This window comes from Rosa rugosa, chromosome 7 (assembly GCF_958449725.1).
Source record: "Rosa rugosa chromosome 7, drRosRugo1.1, whole genome shotgun sequence".
Lineage (NCBI taxonomy): Eukaryota > Viridiplantae > Streptophyta > Magnoliopsida > Rosales > Rosaceae > Rosa > Rosa rugosa.
In genome coordinates this window covers 24,234,685-24,247,383 of record NC_084826.1, presented here as the reverse complement: position 1 = coordinate 24,247,383, position 12,699 = coordinate 24,234,685, and the positions used below count along the sequence as shown (strand labels likewise).

Sequence of the window (12,699 nt, the reverse complement as noted above, 5' to 3'; positions counted from 1 at the left end):
TTTCCTTCTTTTTATGCAGACCCAGTTTGGTGTGACTTGTGGGGGCGGGTCTCTGTCTTCTTCTTCTTTGCGTCTTCTTTCTATATTGTTTTTTTTTTTTTTTTTTCTTCATTTTCTATTTTGTTTTCTGCTCAAGGGGATCAATCATGCTTCTTCTCAATATTGTATGGTTGCATTGGGTGGATTTTGAGTATTTATTACTCTTATGTGTTTGTGTATGATTAATGGGGATTTTGGGGACAAGAGGGTATTGTATTGTATTCCAAGCCAATAATTGTTGTGTTCATTTACCCCAATAGGCCAAGTAATTTTCGCTCTTTTCTTCACAAATTGGTTGGAAGTCTTTTTTTTTTTTTTTTTTTTTTTTTTTTGATCTTTGCTAATATTCGTGTTATGTTTACCTAGGCCTGGCAACGGGCGGGTATAGTGCGGGTACGGGTCGGGTTTTTAACGGGCCGGGTTTTTAACAGGCCGACCCGGTAAAAACCCGTTAAGTTAACGGGTTTCGCGGGCTTAACCCGACGGGTTTGCGGGTTTTCCGTTGGAACCCGTTAACAAATTTTTTTTTTTTAAATTAATTTTTTTTTATTTAAAAAAAAATTAATTTTTTAAAAAAAAAAAATCCGTTAAGACTTATGTAATTTTTTATTCATTTTTTGATCAACTGTTAGAGAAATATATTCAGATCAATTAATATATACATATGTTGGTTGAGCTAAGCTAGTAAATATAATTAAATATTTCAATAGGTTCGAAATACATATTTAATGTACTAAATAAAATACATTTTTAATGTACTAAATAAAATACGTCTAAGTCATCTTAATTGCGGCTTTCTCCTTCTCCAGATCTATCTTGCAATGTCAAATCAAATACGTCTTCAGTAAGATCCTCCAATTCAGCGCGCTCTTTTTCTAAAGTATAAACAAACAAAAATGAAAAATATTAGAATAACATAAAGATTGATAAAGTGAGAATAGAACCAAGTTGTTTTGAGCTTACCTTTGTTACCAAAAATGAAATACATATTTAATGTACTAAATAAACAGTTTACCCATGTGATATGGTGGAGTTGGATAGCGGAGACCTCCTTGCACAAACGAACGCTGCTTTGATACCTCATACCTGGTAACAGGGATGGAGGTTCCAAACTTGTCTTGGATAAAAATATTCATAGGAAGAGGAACGAACTTATCTATGTAACCCTGGAGTGGTAACCCACAATGGATCACCATTCTGAATCAAAACAAATATTCGTGTTAATGTTATGTTTCCTTGTTGATTAATATATGAACAAAATGAGCTTACAAGTTACAAAAGCATTTTGACTTTCAAAATGTTCAATTTAGTATGTGAAATTACTAAATGAAGGAGGGTTTGTCCAACTCTCATAAAATGACTCACCGAATGCGCAATGGTATTGTTTTTATAGGAAATAAATGTTGGCATTAGCGCCTGCAATAGTGTTTTGATATCTTCCACCAGAGCGTCCTCTTAACAAACATTTCACCATTAAAATCACTCATCTTATTACTTTGTCATTTACTAGCAAATAAGGCCGCGCGATGCTGTGGGTTTAATTTTTTCTGAATTTTAAACGTAATAAATAATCCTCATTTATATTTGAACATATTCATAAATCATAACTATATGCATAGAGTCAGACAGAGACCATTGAACAGATTGTTGTTAGGGTAACTATTATACATCAACAGTTTCTCTTAACAAAAAAGAAAAAGAAAAAACTTCATATGAAGCAAGAGTTTGTTGGCTATCTCAACTTGAACGTTAACCAATCCGCCATCACATTTCATAAATATCATAGCTCAAAATTAGGACACAACACAATAGAGGGCAATGTTATATACAACCGATGTTCTAAACAATCATCTCTCATTCTAGCCAAGAGTCAAACATAGAGAACAACTCTTCCATAAAACCTAAAACTCATCACTTATTCAAGAGTTTCTTGGTAAGGCTAATGGCAGAAAATTTTGTGGCTTAAACCACTTCAACCAAAGTAGGAGGAAAAGGGCCCTAGAGGGCTAGAGATGACATATGTTGATTGTTGAATATATAATACCGAAAGAGCAGATTGAATGTTTTAATTAATAGTCTTCTCACTATTTAAGGGCAAAATAGTCCTCTTACTATTCATCAATAGTACTACCATTCATCTTACTTTAATGTATATATATAAATTCAAGGGCAAAAGGTCCTCTCACTATTCATTCAATAGTACCATATTTCACTATTCATTCAAGGGTAAAGTGGTAAAACAACAAAGAGCATGTGAGGGCAAAATGGTCAAGTACTATTTATTTAATAGTAACATTCCTCATTTTACTTTAGTATATAACTAGTCACGAAGACGGAAGCCTTCACGATGCTGCGTGTCTCTTTTCTTTCTGAATTTTATACATAATAAAGCAGCGATTATAATTCAAAATTTGTTGGCTTATGTCCATGACGCATATGTTATATAAATCTGATATAGAAAAAACATTAACCTATAGGCAGGGTCATACTTGTTTACAAACTTAAAAAGTTATTCTTATCTAAACTATGATAAATTTTTTAAAAAAAACAAAAAAAGTCATTTTTTATGAGTTGTCGTTGCTGCAGGTGATGTTTATACATGTAAGGTATAATAATAATTTTTTTTTTTTTTTTAATAACTGGAGGGACACTTCCGTAAAAGAGGAAGCAGAATAGAGGTAGAATGGTTAAGATACCATTCATTTTGTTTGTCCTTTTGTGAATGGGTTTTAGTATAGTTATAATATTAATGGCATGATTTGTGTTGAGTTTCTATACCCTAATTTAAGGGTAACACAACTTATGAAAGCTAAAAATTTGTAGGGTTTCTTCTCTTAAAAAAAAGGATTAAATACTGTTTACTCCCTATACTTATAGAGTTTCATCGTTTCAGTCCTTGAACTTCAAATTTCACCTAAAAAGTCTCTGAACTCTCAATTTCCTCCCAATTGGTCAATGCCGTCAAAATTTTCTGTTAAAGTTGTCGAAAATGTCTATTATGTCCTCACTTACTTTTTTTTTTTAATTTATTTTTTCTCTCTCTTTTATTTCTTTTTTTCATTTCACCTCTTGAAGGTCTGTGGATTGGAACCATCTTGATGAGGAGATGAACAGAAGGAGGCGAGAGAGTCGGAAGAAGAAGAAGAGGTAAAAAATAAAAAAAAAGAGGAAGAGAAATATATATATATTAAGTAAATGAGGGTATAATAGACTTTTTATGGGAAGATAACAGAGTTTTTGACAGATGCTTGATGGCAGGGACCAATTGGGAGGAAATTGGGAGTTCAGGGACTTTTTAGGTGAAATTCAATGGTCAGGGACTGAAACAATGAAACCCTATAAGTATAGGGAGTAAGCAATATTTAACCCTAAAAAAAATAAGAAGAAGAAACTCGTGAAAGCAAAATGATTCATCTCACTAATACTTAATTGGGAAAACGAATAGCCACATTAACTCATCAATTCAAGGAATACCTGCTCAAAAATCAAAGCAACCTAACCATCCTTGCTACACCGTCATTTGCATCTTTTATACATACATACATACATACATACATACATAGAAAACCTCATTAAACTTGAAATTTGATTATCCATATATTTTTAGCATGTATATTAATAAGGTCCGGATCATGAGACACAATTTTTTACACATCTTATGAGTCATTAGATTTTAAAACATTCGAATAATTATTTTAGTATCGTGCAACACAAATATGAGAGTCGAGAGCCTCTTCTCGAAAAACCCTAGTGTTGTCCCCTTAGTGCGGCTTCTAGGGAGGTCTTTGCCGCCTCCACATACTCGACGATTGCACCATGCCATAGATCGGCTCTTTCCTCGTTTCAGGGAGGGGTGGATTGCATGTTGTTTGGCAGTGCTTGCTGGTTGGCTCTGTTTTCGACGGGGACGACTCTTTAGCTGGGGGAGGAGATCCAAGATCGGGCTCAAGCGGGGTTTCCCTTCTTATAGGGATTGGAAGATTTTTGGTGGCGGTATAGCGATGGTAGCAGCGATGTTGCATAACGCAGTCGGGGTCTTACTTTGGTGGAAGATCGTGATATTGACGAAGCCGGAGTCGTTGGTGGGGCCAGTGATGGTGGCCTGGATGCAGTCAGGCTGGTACTGTTTTGGGTGCAGACAGACATCGGTGACAGTAGTAGCCATGCACTTAGTCTGGGTGACTTGTTTGGGCCTAAATCTGAGCCCAATTGATGGGATTGAAGTGATGCACTCACAAGACTTGTGGAAGATCTGGGTTTGGGACCCAGGTATTAACGATATGAATTTCTGCTAAACCGGATTTTGGTGGTGTCTCCGCCACCGGAAGAGTAGTCTCCGGTCATATTCAAGGGCAAGGAGGAGAAGATCGAGCTGGGTCGTTGGGCCTTAGTTCGAATGTGATGGGTTACCCAAGTGCAGGCTCACGACAATGGACTGGTGGCTTGGGCTTGCTTTTAACACGCCATATCTCGTGACCTTTTGGATCTTACATTCGTGGGAGGCTCTTTGAAATTTACTAGTATTTTCAAACACCAATTGAGGTCTCTAGGCGAATTTACTTGTGGTTCAGTTGTTTTGAGTCATGTATCTTGCACTAGGTTACGATCCTCTCTTGTTTAGAATAAGTGAGCTCATTTTGTTTGCAATGAGGGTTACCTATCAATTTTTCTGGTAGCTTGTGCCTCAACGATTCTGGTACAAGACAACAATTGATGTACATGCCTTCTGACAATGGATAAGTAATGAAATTATCTATTCTTTCAAAAAAAAAAAAAATTAGATTTCAAAACATTCAATGGCCTAGATTTGTTGTTTAAATGATGTCAATACAACACCAAGTGATGTAGAAAATTACATGACATTACAGATTTTCATCACAAATTATAATTAGATTAAACTTTTTCATTAAAAGAAAAAAGAATATTAAGATGGGTCAAGATCAGTGGATACATTATTTTACACTTGGAGCCCTTAGATAAAACATTTAATGGTCCTGATTAATTCTCACAAATGACATGGTATTTGAGTTTTTTCCCCAAAAAAAGATAACATAAAATGAGATTGAACTTCCTTTTTATAAAAAAAGTTAAAATAGAAACTACTAAGACCAAAGTCTTATGCATTGATAGATGGAACTTCAACAGTAGCTAGGTCTAGAGGGAAATTATGAGCATTACGTTCTTGCAGAACTTCCATACCAAGGTCAGCGTAGTTAATAATATCAGCCCAAGTATTAATTAATTACACGACCTTGACTATCAACTACAGATTGATTGAAATTAAATTCATTTAAGTTGAAAGCCATAGTGCTGATACCTAAAGTGGTGAACTAGATACCTACTACAGGCCAAGCAGCTAAGAAGAAGTGTAAAGAATGAGAATTGTTGAAACTAGCATATTGGAAGATCAATCAGCCAAAATAACCATGAGCGGCTACGATATTATAAGTTTCTTCCTCTTGACCGAATCTGTAACCTTCATTGGTTAGACGCATGGAGTTGGCTAAGAATTTTATTCGAACAAATATAGAACCAGAATGGATGGTTTTATGTCTATTACCAGTTCTTCCGCCAACGAACTTGAAAACAAAAGTTGAAAGCTTTAGGATTATCCCACCAAAACTAAGAATACCACTTCAAAACCCCCGGTTCTTAGCACAAATCTTCCCCGCCTATCTCCGCTATAAAAAGCAGGTTCACTGCCGTTGGAAACCAAGCCACAACAACCCAGAAACATCAAGCAAGAGATCAAGCTCTATCTCTGAATCCCTAGCCATCAATTCCTCCCAATCAACCTTAACCCAAAGCCTAGAAATCATGCCATTGCTGGAACTCTCTCTCTCTGCTAAACTCCCAGGAATCTAGCTCCCACATCATATCCACCTATAAGTTCTGTTCTCGTGAAATTAACTCCAATCGCTGCTGTTATCATCTAGTCCAATAGCTGCTGTTATCATCTAGCGGGATGCAACGAAGTTGTTCTCAGGTCCAACCTTTGAACAATTTTGGGCCTAGTCTCGCTCAATCAAGAGGGTCTTGCTGCAAAAGGTCCAAAACACAAAATCACCCTCACAAACCCGAGGAAAATGAATTTCGAATTTGAGCAATTTTGGCCCAAAATCCTTTTGAGGTAAATTCCGACTTAATATTGGACTTGGTGTTAGTTGAGAAAGTTGTTGGGGGTGATGGGAGGATCATGGTGATGAAATTTCATGACCTAATTCGGGGTTGGAGATTGGGGCACGTCCGGCTACTTTAGAGCTTTTGACTTGGTGATTCGGGTAGGCCATGACGTTACGGACATGTGGATTAGTTTGGTAGCCATATGATGAACTTTGGGATTGATAGGAATTTTCAAAGTTTCTGAAATTCGGGTTTTGATTCGGAAAGATCCGACCTTTGGATCGACCCATTTTTCGATAGGTTGTTATAATTGTTGAGTCAACATAACCTATGAACTTTAAGCTCGTTCCAACATGGAGCTTTAGATAAATTCTCGTTTAGGAGTTTTGGTTTTTTTATCATTAATTTAATTTCAATTCTCAAAATCTGTTATTCATAAGGGCTAAATACTGGTTACTACCCTGTGGTTTAGGTCCAAAATAAATTCAGTCCCTGGACTTCTAATTTCATCAAAAACACTCCTGCAGTTTCAATTTTGATCTAATAGGTCCAAGTTGTTAGTCTTCCGATAATTGAGTCATTTAACTTGTTGACGTGACTCATATATGGCCTATGTTTTATGATGTGGTGTTGAGGTGGCATGCATAGTCAATTTAGGAGTGGGTCTCACTATTAGAAATCTATCAAATAAAAAGTTTTTCATCAAATAATCCAACTATAAGTTGAACTCATAGCAGAATATTAACGAATTAGACCTATTAGATCAAAATTGAAAGTATAGGGGTGTTTTTGATGAAATTAGAAGTCCAGGGACTGAATTGATTTTGGACCTAAACCACAGGGTAGTAAACAGTATTTAGCCCTATTCATAATTATCAATTTATTCAGGACGACATATGGATTGAGCTCGAGGAAAAATTCATCGGACGGCTGTCATAGCCACAATTCTGTGAGTGGACATTTGTTTTTAAATTAATTGTCCATGGAATAATTTTATTTTTATTTTCTGATTTAGATTAATATATCATTTGATAGTTTATTGATTTCCTTAAATTAATGATTTATCGGATTTTCATAAATTATATTTTCGTTAGCATATTGACGAGTTAAATATGATATGAGAATTAATGATTTTCGAGTATTTGAGTACGGTTGCATTATCGAGATTTCATATAATGTGTTTTCGAGTATCGATTGTACCATGATATTTGAGTATGATATTGAAATATTTGAGTATCACTCTTCCGGCGGCCGGCCTCGGCCCTCCACCATCATCGTGCTCTGGAAAGAAGCTCCCAACCCAACCCGAACTCAAAAGGTATCCAGTTGTATCCTCTATGACCCAACTACTGACTAAAGACTTCGCCTCAAGGCTTCCACTGATCGCATTCGAGAAGCACAAATCCCTCCACAAGCCTCTTCAAAGCCGCCTCCTGAAGCTGTCGCTGACCCACAAGACTGAACCTTAGCACCCAGACGTGACTGCCCTAAATGAAACTACTACTGAGATCAAAAGACGCCTCCATCACCGAATGTAGCTCTCACCGCACCTAAGTCGTCGCCTTGCCCGTCACCTCGCTGCCTTCTTACTGGATCCCCTTCGGTGCTTGGTCTGGGGAACGCAAGTGTGAATTTTTTTCCTTTCAATTTTGCGTAGAATCACCCAACATCATTCTCAACTTGACAGTGTTCTTCAAAATTTACAATTTGATACCTCATTTTTTTACGTGGAATTGAATGTCATCAATGAATTTATTTCACTCTCTATTACAAAATTTATCATTTTCGCCAACTGTGATCAGTAGTTTGTAGCATGCAATTTTTAACGTCTAAAATAGTAATTAGCTAAAAACAAAATAAAATGAACATACATGTTTATTTTTATAATAAATACCTGAATTTATTTATTTATTTGTACCTTGACATCTTCAAGATGAGACACTATGCTGTATGCACATTGAAACTAATCGCATGGCATCTTAAATGATGTATCATTGTCACTGAGATACTAACCTTCCTTTAAAATTTCCAAATCCTCTAAAGAATTTAGAATTTTTCATCCAAAAGCAGCGTAGGGAATTCAAAAATTGGAGAAAAATATTTTGAACACAAAAGTAATGTTAGATTGTCAAATACTTTCCTAAGGAAATCATACAAAGAATCTTGTTAAAGTTACCTACCAAATCCCTAATCAAATCCACCCTAGTCTGCAAGTCATGAATGTCACTCATCAAATCCTCTACCTTCATTCAATCTCATCTCTCCACCACAATCGACTCCAACAACCAAAACAACGCCCACCTCCTCCTCCTTAGTGCTTCCTCTTACGGTATTAAAGTTCAAATACAAGTGATCCTATTCTAATTTCCAAATTACCCTATTTGCATCCGGATAAGACTACAAAGGCTTAAACTCCTTTAATGATATCAATTCCAACCGGATAAGTCTAGAATTAACTATCTAAGAACAAATATTATTACCGGTTAAGTCTCAATTTATTGTGCCTAGATGCATAAAGCTTTGAGATTAGATAATCATGCAAGCGAACCAATCCTAGATCTAGGTGATTTTAACTCACAACTTTCATATGCACATAGAGGATGCTATCAATGCTCAAGGTTAACTACTCCTAAACATTTTTTCATGAGATGACAAACACAACACATTCAAAGTAGTTAAGATTGAATGAATGCATTCACTTCTTGAATTAGCATATGAAGATGAAAATCACAAATAACTTCAAATGTAAATTAAAACATCAATTCATACAAGATTGGCTAGGGCTTTCAACCCTAGCCCCAACAAAGTATTACTCACTCATAATTACATATACTAATTAACTTCATAATCAAATTAAACACCAAAATATAATCTAGAGTAAAAGAGATAGAGTTTGCTTAGTGGTGTGTCGAATGGTCCCCAAGCTCACGTCTTAGTGGTGATGGTGGTGGTGGTGATTCTCTCTCCTTCTTGCTCTTAAATATTTGATGATAAAAGATAGTGAAACTTGTATTATGTATATATTATGTGAATAGGTGGAGTAAATAGAGAAAATGATGATAAAAAAGAGTGTGGAGAAATGATGTAGTAGTGGTGGTGTTAATGGAGGTAGAGGGCAAGAAATGGTGGTAGTGATCGATGAATGAGATAGAGTAGTATGGATAGTATGAGTTTGGATTTTGGGAGGTGGACATGGAGGTTTTGTGGTGGAGATTGAGAGAAAGAAGATGTAATGGATTGATGCTTATATAGGGAAGAGAAAGAGGTGTAAAATGATGAAGAAAAGCAAAGGGAGCAGCTATGTCTCTTGGAGGGGCAAGGAGATGAAGTGTTAGAGTGGGTTTAGGTCACTAGAGTCAAGGAGAAAAGCATGGGACATAAGGTGTGTGATTGGAGTAGGGAGTAGGGAAATGATGAAGAAACATGGTGATTGACCCTTACAAAAACATGGAAGATTTTTGTGTGTGATAGAGGGGATTTTGGTGTAACATGCATGGGGAGTATAGATGGTGTGGGAAAAAGGGGAAAGGTGATGGTTAATTTGTAACCGAAAAGTTGGGATTTGGTTATGGGAGATGATGGTGAATGGATGTAATGAAATGAGTGTAATGTTACTCCTCTTTCTTACTCCTCCATGAATATGGCCGGAAAGTACATGGCACCACCATGAGTGGTGGTTGACCGCCACTTGTGCCGTCATTTGTGGTGGTTCGCTGGAATTCAAAATTTTACTTTTTGCTTCATATTTGACCATCATTTTTCCTAAGTCCAATTTTCCACTTCAAAGCTCAAAATGGATGTTTCCTTCACTCTTGCAATATTCCTAGATAAATACCAAAATAATTTAATGAAAGCTAAAATAGACTTAAAAACAAGTTATATTCAATATTTAGGGGAATGCATATATATGTAAATTATGGTCTAACAACATCCAAATCATACCCATTAGTAATCATGCACTTCAAGACAATTGCCATCAAAACAAACATGCAATGCAAATAATGAGCAATACCCAATGTTCAGTCGAATCAATTCATTCCCAAATTTGAAAATTCATCAAGAAATCTAGAAACACCAAATTTTGGGAATTCTGAAAACATACCTCAATGGATTCGTGATGCAAAAAGTAGTAAAAACCCAAAAGGATACGCATCAATTTGGTTTCTAATTCCATGAAAAGAAGCTTGAAAATTACAAAGATGGAGGAAAAAGAAAAGCCCTCCAGTTGCTTGTCCGCGTTGGGAAGAGAGAGAAAAACTCTTAAAAAGAAAAAGAAAACAGGACAATTGCCGTCAAAACAAACATTTGCGGGATGCTGCATCTTACTTAATGGAATTTCAAACGCAAGCTTCGAATTGGTGTTCGGAATTGAAGAACACAAATGCAAGGGGAGAAAGAACACATATGTAATAGAGCGACATGTATGGACAAAAATACCCTTCAATATATATCAGCTGTTAGACGCTGTTACAGAGTTAACAGCTCCAGATACTAATGTTTGGTCGGGATCAAAACATCAGGTACCCATTATGATATTTTTAAAACGTGAGTTACCAAAATTTATAAGGAGCAATAGTTTAAGTACTGTTTGAACCAATTTCCCAAAAAAAAAAAAAAAAAAAAAAAAGCTTCAAACTGTACTGGGTGACTGGGTCACTAACCTTTCTTTAAAACTCGCAAACCCTAGAGAAGAGAAATGGAAAATTGGAGAAAAATATTTTGAACACAGAAGCAATGTCAGACTACTTTCCTGAGGAAATCATACAAAGAATCCTGTTGAGGTTGCCTACCAAATCCCTAATCAAATCCACCCTAGTCTGCAAGTCATGGATGTCACTTATCAAATCCTCTTCCTTCATTCAATCCCATCTCTCCACCACAATCGACTCCAACAACCAAAACGACGCCCACCTCCTCCTCCTCAGCGCTTTCCCTTACGACGTTTCTGATCGTTTGCACTGGTTGCATTGGGATAGCCCTGAATTCGGTGAGTATTCCATGCTTGCAGACCCAGTCACTTTCTTGGAAAACAAACGTATTTCGGAACTAGAGGTTGTCGGAACTTGTAACGGGCTCATATGCCTTGCGCCTGCCATATCTGGTAACCATTCCCCCACTTTAATTTGGAACCCATGTATTAGAAAGATTGTGATTTTGCCTAGCCCACCTGCTTGTTTTACCTCTACTCAGTATGATGAGTGCATAAAGCATGGCTTTGGCTATGATTCACATTCCAATGACTATAAGGTGTTGAGAATTGTGACTCTTCCTGATGATCATTCGGACTTGTCCCGATTCGCCACCGTGGTTCAGGTTTACTCATTAGCCAGGGGCTCCTGGAAGACTCTTGATGCTTCTGTTGTTCCTGTAGATTTGCGGGGTGGTTCTTATACTGTATTTCTCAATGGTTCTCTGCATATGCTTGAAGTTCGTCTAAGTGTGGGATATGATGATCATGCGGATGAATATTGTAAGTATGGGGGAGATACTTTCATTGCTTCCTTTGATATGGCCACTGAATTATTTGGCGAGGTGATGGTGCCAGAAGCTTTTCAGAGCAACAGATGTACAATTTCAAAATATGGGGACTCCCTTGCCTTGATTAAGCATTATGATTATAACTGTGGTTGTGACATATGGGTAATGAAAGAGTATGGTGTCACAGAGTCGTGGACATATTTGTACAAGATACCTGGGTTTCAAGATCGTATATATGGTTTCAAAAGGTGTGGGGAAGTTGTTCTGAGTGACGAAAATAATCATGGTCGGTTAAGAATGATTTCGCTGGATCCTAAGAGCAAACAAGTTCAAGTTTTCGGAAATAAGGATTATATTTACTACTTCATGGATTGTTTTGTAGAGAGTCTCATCTTGCTTGACCACATCAATGCCATTTCGTACCAATGAGCAAGGAAGAAGTAAGTATAGACTCTTGCTCTGACCCATCAGTTAGTTAAACATATTTTAGTCATCTATCCCCTGAAAGCAAGTGAAGTTCCCAGTTTGCCTACTGTTTGATTTTCTGCAGTTGAATTCTACATTTACTGTTTTTAAATTTCTAACATGCTGCATAATCCATGATTTCTTCTGAATTGTTGAAATATATTAACTCCATCTAATAAAGATTCTGTATTACTAAAGCAATTGATTCGCGGGATATAGTTTGCAGCAGGTTTATTATGTTTCAGCTGCTATAAGGTACATTTTTATTCTGAGAATCGGTATGAGTACAATTATGTCATCATCATACTGAGTTGTGATTTTATTTTAGGTTTAATTAGAACGATATGATCATTCTTGTCATTAATTTCCCTGGGAACTTTTGGGTTTTTACAGAATTGTCATGGGAATGTTGTGCCAGTGTTCTGGAATATGGAGTTAAGTTATAACTAGTAGTGTGCTTGATATGATTTGCGATGTGATGACACACTATAGGTTTTGATTTGAGCATTGCCAGCCAAACAAAGCTACTCTGCATCTTTTCTGTTTTTGAGGTTTTCTTCTAAATCCATGGAAGCATATGTGCTCTCTGTGCTG

General features: G+C 36.5%; 1 protein-coding gene across 1 annotated transcript; it reads left to right on the top strand.

Moving 5' to 3' along the window:
• Positions 1-10,827: 10,827 nt before the first annotated feature.
• Positions 10,828-12,080, top strand: LOC133721338 (F-box protein CPR1-like). Its single transcript, XM_062147917.1, has one exon. It carries the CDS (start codon positions 10,897-10,899, stop codon positions 12,067-12,069), a length of 1,173 nt encoding a protein of 390 aa, XP_062003901.1. The 5' UTR covers positions 10,828-10,896; the 3' UTR covers positions 12,070-12,080.
• Positions 12,081-12,699: the final 619 nt, after the last annotated feature.